We start from the raw sequence: 14,145 nt of genomic DNA, 5'->3' as shown, positions 1-14,145 counted from the left end.
TCATGAAATATATGGCCTCTAGAGAGGTCACAAGGTTTTTCTATTTTTAGACCTACTGACCTAGTTTTGGACCGCACATGACCCAGTTTCGAACTTGACCTAGATATCATCAAGATGAACATTCTGACCAATATTCATAAAGATCCAATGAAAAATGTGACCTCTAGAGTGGTCACAAGCAAAAGTTTACGCACGCACGGACGGACTGACGGACGGACGACGGACGCTGCGTGATCACAAAAGCTCACCTTGTCACTTTGTGACAGGTGAGCTAATAACCTGTAGGCAGGGGTCGCGCTGTTGGTTGCCACAAAATCTGGCGTTATTTTGGAACAGTTGGCGAAAGTTTCTGGCGACAACAAAGCAAAGATCAGGCCGAGACACTTTTTTTTTCAATGACTCCAAGGATCACCCTACATAGTCGCTGTAAAGTCAGCCACTTCTCATAATTATCGCCTCCAGGTGAAATCCGAATCGCCGTATTTTTTAGACTGTTGTAATCTGTTTACTTAAAGTTGTAAAAACTTGATGCACACACATTAATAGATGTAAATTATCGATAATCAACAGTAGGTTATACCGCTAATAACAAGTGGTACAAACATGATAATAGGCTGCTCTTCGCATTGTTTATCAATAAATTTTTTACACATTGATCAATAAACACATTGATAATGACGGACATTATTGTACTAAATACAAACTGCGAGATGACTACGTGTCAGTCGGCGCGTGGTGTGACTGACATCTGTCAGTAGCTAATTAATATACGATGCTCCGCCTACTGTCATACTTCCGCTTGTGGTGGCGAACAATATTGAAATTCACCGAGATTTTGATTGACAAGAGGCAGAACTTTCGAATTTTAGATTTCCGCAGGTCAAGCCGATGCACGGGAATTTTTCTTGATTCTTTGCGGGTCAAAACTGGGAACCTCGGGTCAACCGAACAGATTTTTTTTTAGGGTCGGCTGGAAAAAATAGGGTCGGTTGGGAAACCGCAACCACACGTATTATTTTATTTAGCCCTATACAGGCATAACTTAATGTATAATTATCGAGAGCAGTAATTCAGTGAAAAATCATTCAACCATAAAACTTGTTTGCTAGTGATCATTCTTACAACAATATAGGAGAAGTTAACTAGACAAATTTGATTTCAAAAATTACCTCTACAGGGCCATAACTCTGCAACAATGCAAAAACTCGGCATGTGTAAATGATATGCACAATGAGGTTTTCTATCAATCACTATTGTGAAATTTCACTGAAATCTGTATAGAACTTTTTGAAGTGGGGACAAAAATCACTTCACACCCTTTGTGTATAATAAGTTTGAATAAGTTTCTGAGTTATTTAGCAAAAGAAGCTCTACCGTTCTGGGTCAATGTGACCTTGACCTTTGACTTACTGACCTCAAATCATTAGGGGTCATCTGCTGGTCATGATCAACCTTCCTATTAAGTTTCATGATTCTAGGTCCAAGTGTTCTTAAGTTATCGTCTGGAAATGGTTTAACTGTTCCGGATCACTGTGACCTTGACCTTTGATCTACTGTACTCAAAAATCAATAGGGGTCACCTGCTGGTCATTATCAATGTGCTCCTATGCCCAAGCAATCTCAAGTTATTGCCTGGAAAAGGTTTAACTGTTCCGGGGTCAGTATGACCTTGACCTTTGACCTACTGATCTCAAAATCAATAGGGATCATCTGCTGGTCATGATCAGCCTCCCTATAATCTACTTCTTGATCCTATGCCCAAGCATTATTGAGTTATCATCCGGAAACCGTTCAACTGTTCCGGGTCACTGTGACCTTGAACTTCGACCTACTGACCTCAAAATCAATAAGGGTCATCTGCTGGTCATGACCTCCCTATCAACTTTTAATGATCCTATGCCCAAGCGTTCTTGAGTTATCATCCGGAAACCAATTGGTCTACATCCCGACAGACAGACCAACTGACATCTGCTAAACAATATACCCCTCCTTTTTAAAGGGGGGCATAACAAATATTGTTTATACACTTACCTACCAGAGGTTCCTTATAGTCCCTCAGACAAGGCTGGGGGGAGCAAGGCAGACCTTTGATTGTCGAGAATGATACTTACAAAAGAAACAGAGAGCTTCTATAATGATGTAAACTTACCAAATTTTGAGGAAAGGGTCTGCTTTAGTTATTTCATTTAGAAGCAAATTCAAGAATTCTTCAGGATCTGAAATAAAAATGTTCAAAATATTTATCAAGGATATATAACACCTGTAACATAGTTTTTAGTTATACATTAAATTTTACCTTTGAACATTTCTCAACAAGCATAATTAATAAACATTCATTCATTTATTCATGCTTAAAGATCTATCCTTGGTGCCATGAGAGTCATATTTTAGCTATGTTTTAACCAAGAGGGTCCTGATGGTCCTACAGTTAGGATTCTGAGTAACAACAAGAGCTTTCGTAAGACAGCCAATGCTCGACTATTCAACTGTTGTCCCAGAAACAGGAATATTACCCTAAATGTTAAAGTATTAGTTTTGGAGGTAGCAACTTGCATGCAAAACTTAAACCAGAAGTTGTTAACCTCAAAAAAGGACAAATTGTTAGAAAGTGCTGGAAACTGACTCCTCATTTGCAAAAAAAACAACACTTAAATAGTCCATGTACATACATTTAGACAGGGTGACCCCTATGTGTGAACCCTGGCTACTGGCCAAAGCAAATGCAACTTTCGTTTTCAAGGTTAGCCTGTGTATTTTCGTTTTCTTTACTTCCAGGAAAGCTGAAGGTCATCTGACATCATTTTTTGTGTTGTCAAAAACATACGTATGCCTGGCGAGATTGTATAAAAATGTGCTGGCCGTTCTAAGGTTATGCAATGATATATGATCAAGTATAGCATCTGGGAAACATGTGACCATGCTCTCTGGCAGCCATGTTTTTTGACGAATCAAAATAACAAGGATAATTTGTGTTAAGTTATCTCAAAATTGGCCCAGCAGTTTCACACAAGAAGATTTTGAAAGTTTCCACTATATACTTACAGAGAAAAGTGACAATGCCCCCTGGTGGCCATGTTTTTTGATGAGTCGCAAAAATCTGAACAATCTTGGTAGGAACAAGCAAATTCAATGAATTGGTATCCCCTGCCGAAAGGGCTTGAGGTGAGGAATGGCAAAAAAATATTTCTGGCATAAAGTTAAGGATGTTACTAAGAAGCAAATAATTTCATTAGTCAAAATCATTTTAACTGACCTGGTGAGGGTGCAAAATTTCACCTGTTGATTATAAATATTGATGGAAAATTAAAAATAAAAAAAAAACAACAAAAAAAAAACTGGGTGGGGGATGGGGACATATTATCGGGGAGGTGGGCAAGACCGAGTGGAGAGTGAGGTTGGGGAATGGTACAACTCCGCATGCTAATATATATTCATGGAAGGTTTGAAAAAAAAATTAAAAAATAAAAAGGAATGATTTTTTTTTATCGGGGGGGGGGGGGGGGGGGGAGAGGGGGGAGGATGTGTGACCAAGGCAAGGTGGTAACCAGGTGTGGGTACAAAACTTCACATGTTTATACTAAATGTTCATGGAAAAGAATGAAAGAAGTTTAATGAAATTCTACCAATGGGTTGGTTTGTTATGTACAAATCTGTAGATTTTTAAACAATTAAAGGGCAATAACGCTAAGGAAAATTGACCAATTGAAAAAAAAATGAACGGCATCATTAAAGTATGTTGGTTCATATTTATGTCAAGTTTTATGAAATTCTACGAGCTTGTTACTGAAAAATGGCTGCAGATGTAGATTTTTCATTAAATCAAGGGCAATAACTCTAAGGGAAATTGACCAATCCAATAAAAAAGTTGATGGGCATCATTGCAGTATGCTGGTGCATGTTTATGTCAAGTTCTATGAAATTCTACCTGATAGTTACTGAGAAATCGCTACGGATGGACATTTTTGGGCATTTTTCATTAAATCAAGGGCAATAACTCTAACGGAAATTGACCAATCTAAAAAAACACTTGACTGGCATCATCGCAGTATGTTGGTACATGTTTATTTCAAGTTTCATGAAATTCTACCTGCTAGTTACTGAGAAATGGCTGCGGACAGCCGGACGGACTGACGGACAACGCCATTTCAATACCCCCCCTCCCAATTTCATCGGCGGGGGATAATTAACAAGAGATCACAGAGTGATCTTGGCGCCCACCAATGTGCCATTTTTGAGTGTTCCAAATTTCAAGACTTATTGACTAGCTCAAGGTCAAATTTCATTTCCATACACAACACTGTGCATGTGGTCCAAATTAGAAAGCTGTAGCTTGAGAAATGTGAAAGTAGGTCACTAGATCAATTTCAAGGACAAAGTTATTTGTACACAAAACTATGCATGTGCATCAAGTTTGAAGGCTGTAGCTTGAGAAATTTGAAAGTAGGTCACTAGGTCAATCTTAAGGTCAAAGTTTAATTTGGTACACAAAACTATGCAAGTGGTCCAAATTTGAAGGCTGTAGCTTGAGAAATGTGTAAGTAGGTCACTAGGTCAAAATCAAGGTCAAATTTCACTTCAGAGCACAAATCTATGCATGTGGTCCAAAATTGAAGCCTGTACCTTAAAAAATGTGAAAGTAGGTCACTAGGTCAATGTCAAAGTCAAAGTTTGTTTCGGTACACAATCCTATGCATGTGGTCTAAATTTGAAGCCTGTAGCTACAGAAATGTGAAAGTAGGTCACTAGGTCAATCTCTAGGTCAAAATTCATTTCGGTACACAAAACTATGCATGTGGTCCAAATTTGAAGGCTGTAGCTTGAGAAATGTGAAAGTAGGTCACTAGGTCAAAATCAAGGTCAAATTTTATTTCAGAATACAGAACTATGCATGTGGTCCAAATTTGAAGCTTGTACCTTCAAAAATTTGAAAGTAGGTCACTAGGTCAATGTAAAGGTCAAAGTTTGTTTTGGTACATAAAACCATGCACGTGGTCCAAATTTGAAGGCTGTAGCTTGAGAAATGTGAAAGTAGGATACTGGGTCAAAATGAAGGTTACATTTCATTTCGGAACACAAAACTATGCATGTGGTCCAAATTTGAAGCCTGTACCTTCAAAAATGTGAAAGTAGGTCACTAGGTCAAAATCAAGGTCAAAGTTTTTTCCGGTGCACAAAACTATGCATGTGGTCCAAATTTGAAGGCTGTAGCTACAGAAATGAGAAAGTATGTCACTAGGTCAAAATCAAGGTCAACACATGTCAAGGTTCATCTTGCCACTCAAAAATATACATGTGGTCCAAGTTTGAATGTTGTAGTTATTGACAAAAAGATTTTAAAAGCTTTTCCCTATATAAGTCTATATGAACCATGTGACCCCCGGGGCGGGGCCATATTTGACCCTAGGGGGATAATTTGAACAAACTTGGTAGAGAACCACTAGATGATGCTACATTACAAATATCAAAGCCCTAGGCTTTGTGGTTTGGACAAGAAGATTTTTCAAAGTTTTTCCCTATATAAGTCTATGTAAACCATATGACCCCCTGGGCGGGGCCATATTTGACCCTAGGGGTATAATTTGAACAATCTTAGTTGAAGACCACTAGATGATGTCACATACAAAATATCAAAGCCCTAGGCTCTGTAGTTTTGGACAAGAGGGTTTTCAAAGTTTTTCCCTATATAAATCTATGTAAATTATAGAAATAAACAAAGGGCCATAACTCACTCATAAATTGTTGAACCAGTCTGATTTTCAGAGGGACACAACTAGGGCACCAATACATCATTCTGACAAAGTTTGGTCAAAATCCCCCCAGTAGTTTCTGAGGAGATGCGATAACGAGAAATTGTTAACGGACGGATGGACGGACCACGGACGCAGAGTGATTTTAATAGCCCACAATCTGATGATGGTGGGCTAAAAAAAGGACCCTTTGTGAGAAATTATTTCAAAATCAGACCAGCGGTTTAGGCGATGTCTTTTGAAGATTCTTCCATTTTCAAATCTATGTGCAACCAAGTAAAACCATTTTAACAATTCCATTAACTCATTCTGCCTGGGCGACGCATTCATGCGTCGACCAATTGTTATCTGAATACCGCATGCCGCCTCCAGGCGGTGTTGTTATCTACATCTGGAAACCGCACGCCGCATACATGCGTCTTTACAGTAATAGCTCTGAATTCCGCATGACGCATTCAGTCGTCACATTTCATTGGTCTTAAATAAAATCTTTTAGTTCATTCTAACAAGTTGGACCAATCATTTTTTTTGTTGCGTAACATTTTTAAAACATAAATAAAACCGGATGTTGTGAAGAAATAAATGCTTTCGTTGAAGAAAGCTGTAAAAGCGAGCATCGTTCGAGGTATAATTTGTGATTTCTCGAAGCCTGAAAATTACGGATGATTCTTTATATGATCGAAACATAAAAAAATGAATAAATAAATAAACAGATACCAACAAATATTCATTGAGAAATGACAGTTGAAATAATGCAACCCAAAAGTATATACTTTTTCGCTCATCGCTTTGCGGCAAAGAATGCCATCTGCAATCGAGATCAAACAATTTTACGGCTATTTGAGTTTATTCTCATTATTATCATTCTTATGTTTTATGTTTTATTACAATAAAATTATCATTAAACATTGTGCCAGAATTTCATTTAAATCTGTCAAAATATAACAGAGATAAATATAAAAACCCAGCTATGGAGCTATAAAGGGCGTTGAGTATATTCTTTTTAAGTATGGTTCTAAACATTTGAGTGCGGAAAAGAAATTGAATTATAAATGATCGGGTACTGTTATAAAAAATACACTTCAGTAAAGACAGACATACATAATTACCGCACAAAAATAACGTGTAAGCAGGGCTCCGGAAATTTTGATAACTCAATCGGTCCGAAACGAAAATCGTGACATCGGCGCTACCCCACCCACCGCATTCCCAATATTACATATTTTGTAAAACGTGATAGAGTAAAGAAATAAGCATGTCATGCATTAAAACTAAGTTACCGGTCACCGCGAGTTACAATACAATGAAGGCAGTGTTTCAGTGTTATGTGTGATCGTTACCTTGTTTAAATTTCGATGTTTTTCCTACTTTCCTGCAGGGATAAAATTGCCGGCATTGACACCGTGTACGTAACTAGTCTAAAAGCCAATGCACGTGACTTCGGTACCGTATACACGGCAGATACTTTGTGATGTTTCCTCATTCTTTGACGGAATTCTATAAAATACAATGCGTCAAAGTGAATTACACGACACATATTCTCTGCTAAACAGCCTCAGTATTTTAAGAATACTCTGCCGCGGACCGAATGTGTATGTTATGTGAACGCTGAGATCGAATTTCCCGCATGTATAGTACCAAAAGGTCACGCGGGTTGGCCACGCATATTTCATTTCACTTACGTTGTACTTCAATAAGCAACTACATTATATAAAGTTATATGTTCTCTTCTGATGTAAACAAAATTTCATTCTGAAACGTTTTTTAAAAGACCAATTTGATAAACAGCGCCACTTCGGTTTTCTTTATCATTCATGTTTGCCGGTCCATTTTTTTCTTTTTCTTTTTTGTACAGTCTGGTTTCAAAGACGATTTTCTGCACTTGTCTCAACTGCAGCCCCAACAAATGAATCATGTAATTTTTTCAAATCAAGTAATTATAAAAAATATTTTTATCGGTTTTCCGTGTGATGTCTTTTTAAATAATAGACCTATAATGTACATGCAGTGACCATTTGTTTTTTACCCGTGATCAAACATAACCTTTTTAAATAAACCATCCTTCGGATTCTAAATAAAAGAAGTGGATCCCTGTCGAAATGATTTGGATCCAGTCAGAAACATTTGGAAACCAGTCAAAAATGTTTAATACATGGCAGTCGGCTGTCTGCTAACATTAAAGGATGTGCCGCGCGAGCGCTGATTGCGTCACGTGCTAATTACGGACCGATTATCAAAGTGACAATCAGACCGATTGACACGTTTACTGATTATCTGAGGGTGCGACCAACAATTTCCTGCTTGGCAGGTGATCGTGTATTGAGATATCAGACCGAAATTTATACTTTTCTCTATTTTTACGGGACCGATTTTTTTCGTTTTTTCACTTCACGAATCGGTCTGAAAAGTCAACAAGAGGGCCAAGATGGCCCTAGGTCGCTCACCTAAGAAACACTCCATAACAGTGTAAAACACGTTTGACCTAGTGATTTCATGGAAACAAATATTCTGACCAATTTTCATTAAGATTGGACCAAAAAATTGGTCTCTTGCAATAAAACAAGCATTTTCTTAGATATGACCTAGTTTTTGACCCTAGATGACCCATGTTCAAACTCGACTTAGATTTTATCAAGGCAATCATTCTGACCAAAATTCATGAAGATCAACTGAAAAATACAGCCTCTATCACATACAGAAGTTTTTTCTTTGATTTGACCAAGTGACCTAGTTTTTGACCTCAGATGACCCATATTCAAATTCGACATAGATTTCATTAAGGCAATCAACCTGACCAAATTTCATAAAAATCAATTGAAAACAACAGTCTCTATCGCATACACAAGATTTTTCTTTAATTTGAACTAGTGACCTAGTTCTTGACCTCAGATAACCCATATTCAATATCGACCTAGACTTCATCAAGGCAATCACTCTGACCAAATTTCATGAAGATCAATTGAAAAATACATCCTCTATTGCATACACAATGTTTTTCTTTGATTTGACCTAGTGACCTAGTTTTTGAACCCAGATGACCCATTTTCGAACTCAGCCTAGATTTTATCAAGGTAATCATTCCGGCTAAATTTCATGAAGATCAGTTGAAAAATACAGCCTCTATTGCATACACAAGGTTTTTCTTTGATTTGACCCTAGTGACCTGGTTTTTGACCCCAGATGACCCATTTTCGAACTTGGTCTAAATTTCATCAAGGTAATCATTCTGACCAAAATTCATGAAGATCAATTGAAAAATACAGCCTCTATCGCATACACAAGGTTTTTACGTGATATGACCTAGTGACCTAGTTTTTGACCCCAGATGATCCATTTTCGAACTCGGCCTAGATTTCATCAAGGTCATCATTCTGACCAAAATTCATGAAGATCAATTGAAAAATACCGCCTCTATCGCATACACAAGGTTTTTCTTTGATTTGACCTAGTGACCTAGTTTTTGACCCGAGATGACCCATTTTCGAACTCGGCCTAGACTTCATCAAGGCAATCATTCTGACCAAAATTCATGAAGATCAATTGAAAAATACAGCCTCTATCACATACACAAGGTTTTTCTTTGATTTGACCTAGTGACCTAGTTTTTGACCCGAGATGACCCATTTTCGAACTCGGCCTAGATTTCATCAAGATTATCATTCTGACCAATATTCATGAAGAATAATTGAAAAATACAGCCTCTATCGCATACACAAGGTTTTTCTTTGATTTGACCTAGTGACCTAGTTTTTGACCCGAGATGACCCATTTTCGAACTCGGCCTAGATTTCATCAAGGTTATCATTCTGACCAATATTCATGAAGATTAATTGAAAAATACCGCCTCTATTGCATACACAAGGTTTTTCTTTGATTTGACCTAGTGACCTAGTTTTTGACCCGAGATGACCCATTTTCGAACTCGGCCTAGATTTCATCAAAGTTATCATTCTGACCAATACTCATGAAGATTAAATGAAAAATACAGCCTCTATCGCATACACAAGGTTTTTCTTTGATTTGACCTAGTGACCTAGTTTTTGACCCGAGATGACCCATTTTCGAACTCGGCCTAGATTTCATCAAGGTTATCATTCTGACCAATATTCATGAAGATTAATTGAAAAATACAGCCTCTATCACATACACAAGCTAAATGTTGACAGACGACGGACGACAGACGACAGACGACGGACGACAGACGACGGACGACGGACGCCGGACGCCGGACATCGAGCAATCAGAAAAACTCACCTGAGCATTGCTCAGGTGAGCTAAAAATCGGTCCAAAACCGACAAACCGGCAAATTTCCGAAGCCCTGCGTGTAAGTATCATACCGAAATGCAAAACAAAAATTTCATAGAATTATTTTACACTTTCGTACCGCGTGAACATTGTCACATCTTTGCGGCGTGACCGTGAACGCACACAACACTGCCTGTACAAAACTGGTAGAATTGTGGATTATATCACTGAAAAGAAAAGAACTAAAATATTTTCTTTCACATGTAAGATTAAACTATCTTTAACTCATGCACACCAGATCTTTAATCCTTACCTATGCGATATAACAATGCTCATGTGTGTATAAAAAAGTAAAAACATCTTCGTTGGTATCTATCTATTTATTTATTTATTCATCTATTTATTTTGTTGTTAAACTTCGAGACTGTCTCTTGATCTATAGAATAAAGTGTTAATAATAACTCAATCATTTCGATGGCTTGTTTGTGATACTTTAGAAACTCCACAAAATTGTTTCAAAATTCAAATTTTCATAAAGTCCATGTACATGTTTTCTGAAAATTAGCTAAAATATTCATTTTATTATATCTTCATACTAAACACATACGCTATTTTTTATGAGAAATAACTTTATTTTGATGTGTTTGATTGCCTGGATGCGTATAAATGAGTAAAATCAGTGTTAGAAAATGACAATAATATGTATTCAAAATTATTTTTAAGAATTGTTCATATTTGTTGTTTAACCCTTACTCTGCTAAATTTCTAAAATGAACCAGTCCATCATTCAATGTGGGCAATACCATTTATTATTCGAAGGGGTTTTCACTGAAAATTTACTGACTGAATAGCGAACAGTGCAGACCATGATCAGATGGCACTGATGTGCAGACTGATCTTGGTCTGCACTGGTCGCAAAGGTAGAATCAGATGCCACCAGCAGGTTAAAGGTTAAATATGTGCATGATAAAATTTAGCATTTTATAAATGTTGGTTAGCCAAAACAAGATCTGATGAGAGAATACGGTCATTTGTTTTGTGTCTTTAATTCAACAGTCTGTTGAAATGACTGTACTACAAAGCTGCATGAAATTAACTTTGTTGCATAGCTACTTTAATTTACTTACAAAGAGTACAAATTCCAAATCTATTAGCACATATTTGATGTCATATGTCACTAATTAACAACAATATCCAAAGCAAAAAACTACAAAACCAATGTTATCTCTCAAAACATCTCTCGGTATTCAGGGTAGATTGGCTTATCAGCCTCCTAGGTGGCTGAAAGATAAATATCAGCAGAGTAGAAGTGGAGATAACGCTTTAGGGCAGAATGAGTTAAGAGGAACACCCAAGGAACATATAGGCCAAGATTCATCAAAATCCATTCAGTGGTTTTAGAGATGGGGTAAAAAGAAATTGTTGATGATGAACAGACGGACACATGACGGACATAGCACGATCACAATGGCTATGGCTCACCATGAGCACTTTGTACTCAGGTGTGCTAAAAATCATGATATGGTATGGGAAAATTATTTTTTGAGAGCGCCAAAAATCCAGTAGTAAAGGTTATATTTGAAGAACGCAGTCACAACAACAAAACAAAACATACAGCAGTGTTTGTATGGATTTAAAGATGATTAACATCTATGGTTTTCCATGTTCAGGCCCCTTTGACCTTGATCTTTGATTGAGTGCCCCCCCCCCCCCCCCCCCCCCCCCACACCCCCAAAAATAATAGGGCTTACAAAGTCCCCTATCATCCTATTAAGTTTGAAGGTTCTAGGTCAAATGGTTCTCCAGTTATTGATAAAATGAAGAGTGATGGATGGATAGCCCTATGACCTTGACCTTTGATGAAGTGATAGATGGATGGCTCCTGTGACCTTGACCTTTAATAAAGTGACCCCAAAAACCATAAGGGTCATCTACTCTTAAAGTCCTATCATCCTATGCCCCCCCCCCCACCCCACACCCCCAAAAATAATAGGGCTTACAAAGTCCCCTATCATCCTATTAAGTTTGAAGGTTCCGGGTCAAATGGTTCTCAAGTTATTGATTGGAAACTGATTTCCATGTTCTGGCCCCTGTGACCTTGACATTTGATGGAGTGACCCCAAAAACAGTAGGGGTTGTCCATAAGCCCTGACACCCTTTTAAGTTTGAAGGTTCTAGGTCAAACGGTTCTCCATTTATTGACTGGAAAGGAAGTGTGATGGAGGGACGGATGAACAGACAGGGCAAAAATGGTATGTCTATAATTAAAATAGATGTACATTGTACAACAAAAACAAAAGACGCAAATCACGGAAAACTGTGGGGTATAGTCTTAGAAGGATTATGACAGTTGCGAGAACATCTCTCAGTTTTTGTTCACTCACTCCTTAATCTACTTTCATCCCATTCCTTTTTTGTAAATAAACTGGGCTGTGCTTTCTTTCTATGTGTATACCATCTTCCTGAACATACATTTTTAAATCCATTAAAGCCTTATTAATATGTGCAGCATTTTTAACGCCTTTAGTAAAACTGGCATGGCATTGTGCATCACACATTATCTGTAGCAACTACAAACTGAAGATATGTAAGCCTATGCTTGGGGTGTTGCACATTTCATTTTCACTCATAAAAATACTCTATCAAACATAGACTGCTATTATTCACTAGAGCTGAGACATAATCATTGCATGGCAAGGATATTTAGCTTGTAATCAATAAACAAGTTTAATGCATTTGGTCATGTCTGTTTTAATCATTGATGAAAATATGGTATCTTCAAACAAATGAAACAAGAAACTGTAACAGAATTACCAAGTCCCCAATCTAGGGACATTTTTCACAAAACATATTGCATGCCAGTACATCTAAATAAGTGGAGCAACATACCATATTTACTTGCTTGTAAGATGGGGAAATTTAACAACAATGTTTGAAGTCACCTCTCTGTCTAGTAAGCAGTTCCTAGTCAAAATTGGGCAGAAATTCAGCGAAAAATGGAGAAATTTCTATCAGTAACAGAACTTTAACATTTTAACTTACATTTCTTACAGGAAAATCATAAACTTGTACTGAAATACCCTTACAAAACAAATAGAAAACCTTATTTTCAAGTGATGCATTGAAACAGCATTATCTAAAGTGAAACAGGAAATGGAATACAATAACTGGATTATGTCTAAACTGTTCATAAAATGGATGTAAAAAAGCATCACGACAGATTAACATAGTGTATTACCACTAGTATTTACCTGTATACAGTTGCATTGAGTCAATACATGAGACAAGAGGGCCATGATGGCCCTAGGTCACTCACCTGAGATATACTGCTTGCTTCAACAGGTTTGGAAGATAATTATGCAAGGAAAATGTCTGGTAAATTATTATGAAATAGTATACTTGTAAAATCTTTGTAAAGGGCCAGCAGTTTCTAACACCCTGGCACTATGTCTTTTGACGAATCGGAATTACCGTAAAAGCTCGAATATATGACGCAGTTTTTTTACGATTTTTTTTCATTTTCTCAAAGGGATGCGTAATATATACCAAGGTAGAGCTTCAAACATTTTTTTCCAGCTTGAAAACCCGAAAATATCAGCGAAAATCGGACAATTTTGTCAACTGTCTTGTGTTTACATTTTGGGCCGTGCTTTTTTAACCTCCTCTTGAAGAGCGTTTTATTGGGCTGGTCTAAAAACACGTATGGAACAGAACCTCTGATAATATATGGTAAAGTTGATTTTATTTGTGAGTTTAAATTTTTTGTATTGTAAATTTAATTAATAAGTATCATACATATCCAGAGCACCGGATAATGTGTCAGTTTAATAATTAGGCAAAATACAAAATTTCGCGGTTCCAGGTTGTAGGTGTTTGATCATTAAAATCATTATCTTTCAAGGATGCTCAAATAAATTGCAATTAAAACAGATCGATTGTTATTTCTTTATTTCCAGCAAATTATTACTGATCAATACAGCTGCTTGTACATTGTTAAACAAACATGCTAATAAGCCACGATTTTCTCGTTTGATGTGCCCATAATTATGAGATGTTTGTTCGCATGTCTGTTAAAGTGTACTAAGGTGTTGAGATCTTGAGAAAGTTCTCAAATACTTTAGAAAGAATTTGTCTGTCAGTTATTGTCACTGT

At 37.1% G+C, this 14,145-nt stretch overlaps 1 protein-coding gene across 1 annotated transcript in view; it reads right to left on the bottom strand.

Annotated features, from left to right (window-relative positions):
- Positions 1–2,149: 2,149 nt before the first annotated feature.
- LOC128552651 (ubiquitin carboxyl-terminal hydrolase CYLD-like) overlaps positions 2,150–14,145 on the bottom strand; it is a gene marked incomplete at its 3' end in the record, with an annotated part of 56,212 nt that continues 44,216 nt past the window's right edge. Inside the window, exon 5 of the mRNA XM_053533693.1 lies at positions 2,150–2,216. Coding sequence (XP_053389668.1) covers positions 2,150–2,216 — 67 coding nt within the window. The remainder of the gene's footprint in view (positions 2,217–14,145) is intronic.

The sequence above is a fragment of the Mercenaria mercenaria genome, unplaced genomic scaffold (genome assembly GCF_021730395.1).
Source record: "Mercenaria mercenaria strain notata unplaced genomic scaffold, MADL_Memer_1 contig_3001, whole genome shotgun sequence".
NCBI classification, from domain to species: Eukaryota; Metazoa; Mollusca; class Bivalvia; order Venerida; family Veneridae; genus Mercenaria; species Mercenaria mercenaria.
This window is presented reverse-complemented; position numbering and strand designations above follow the sequence as displayed.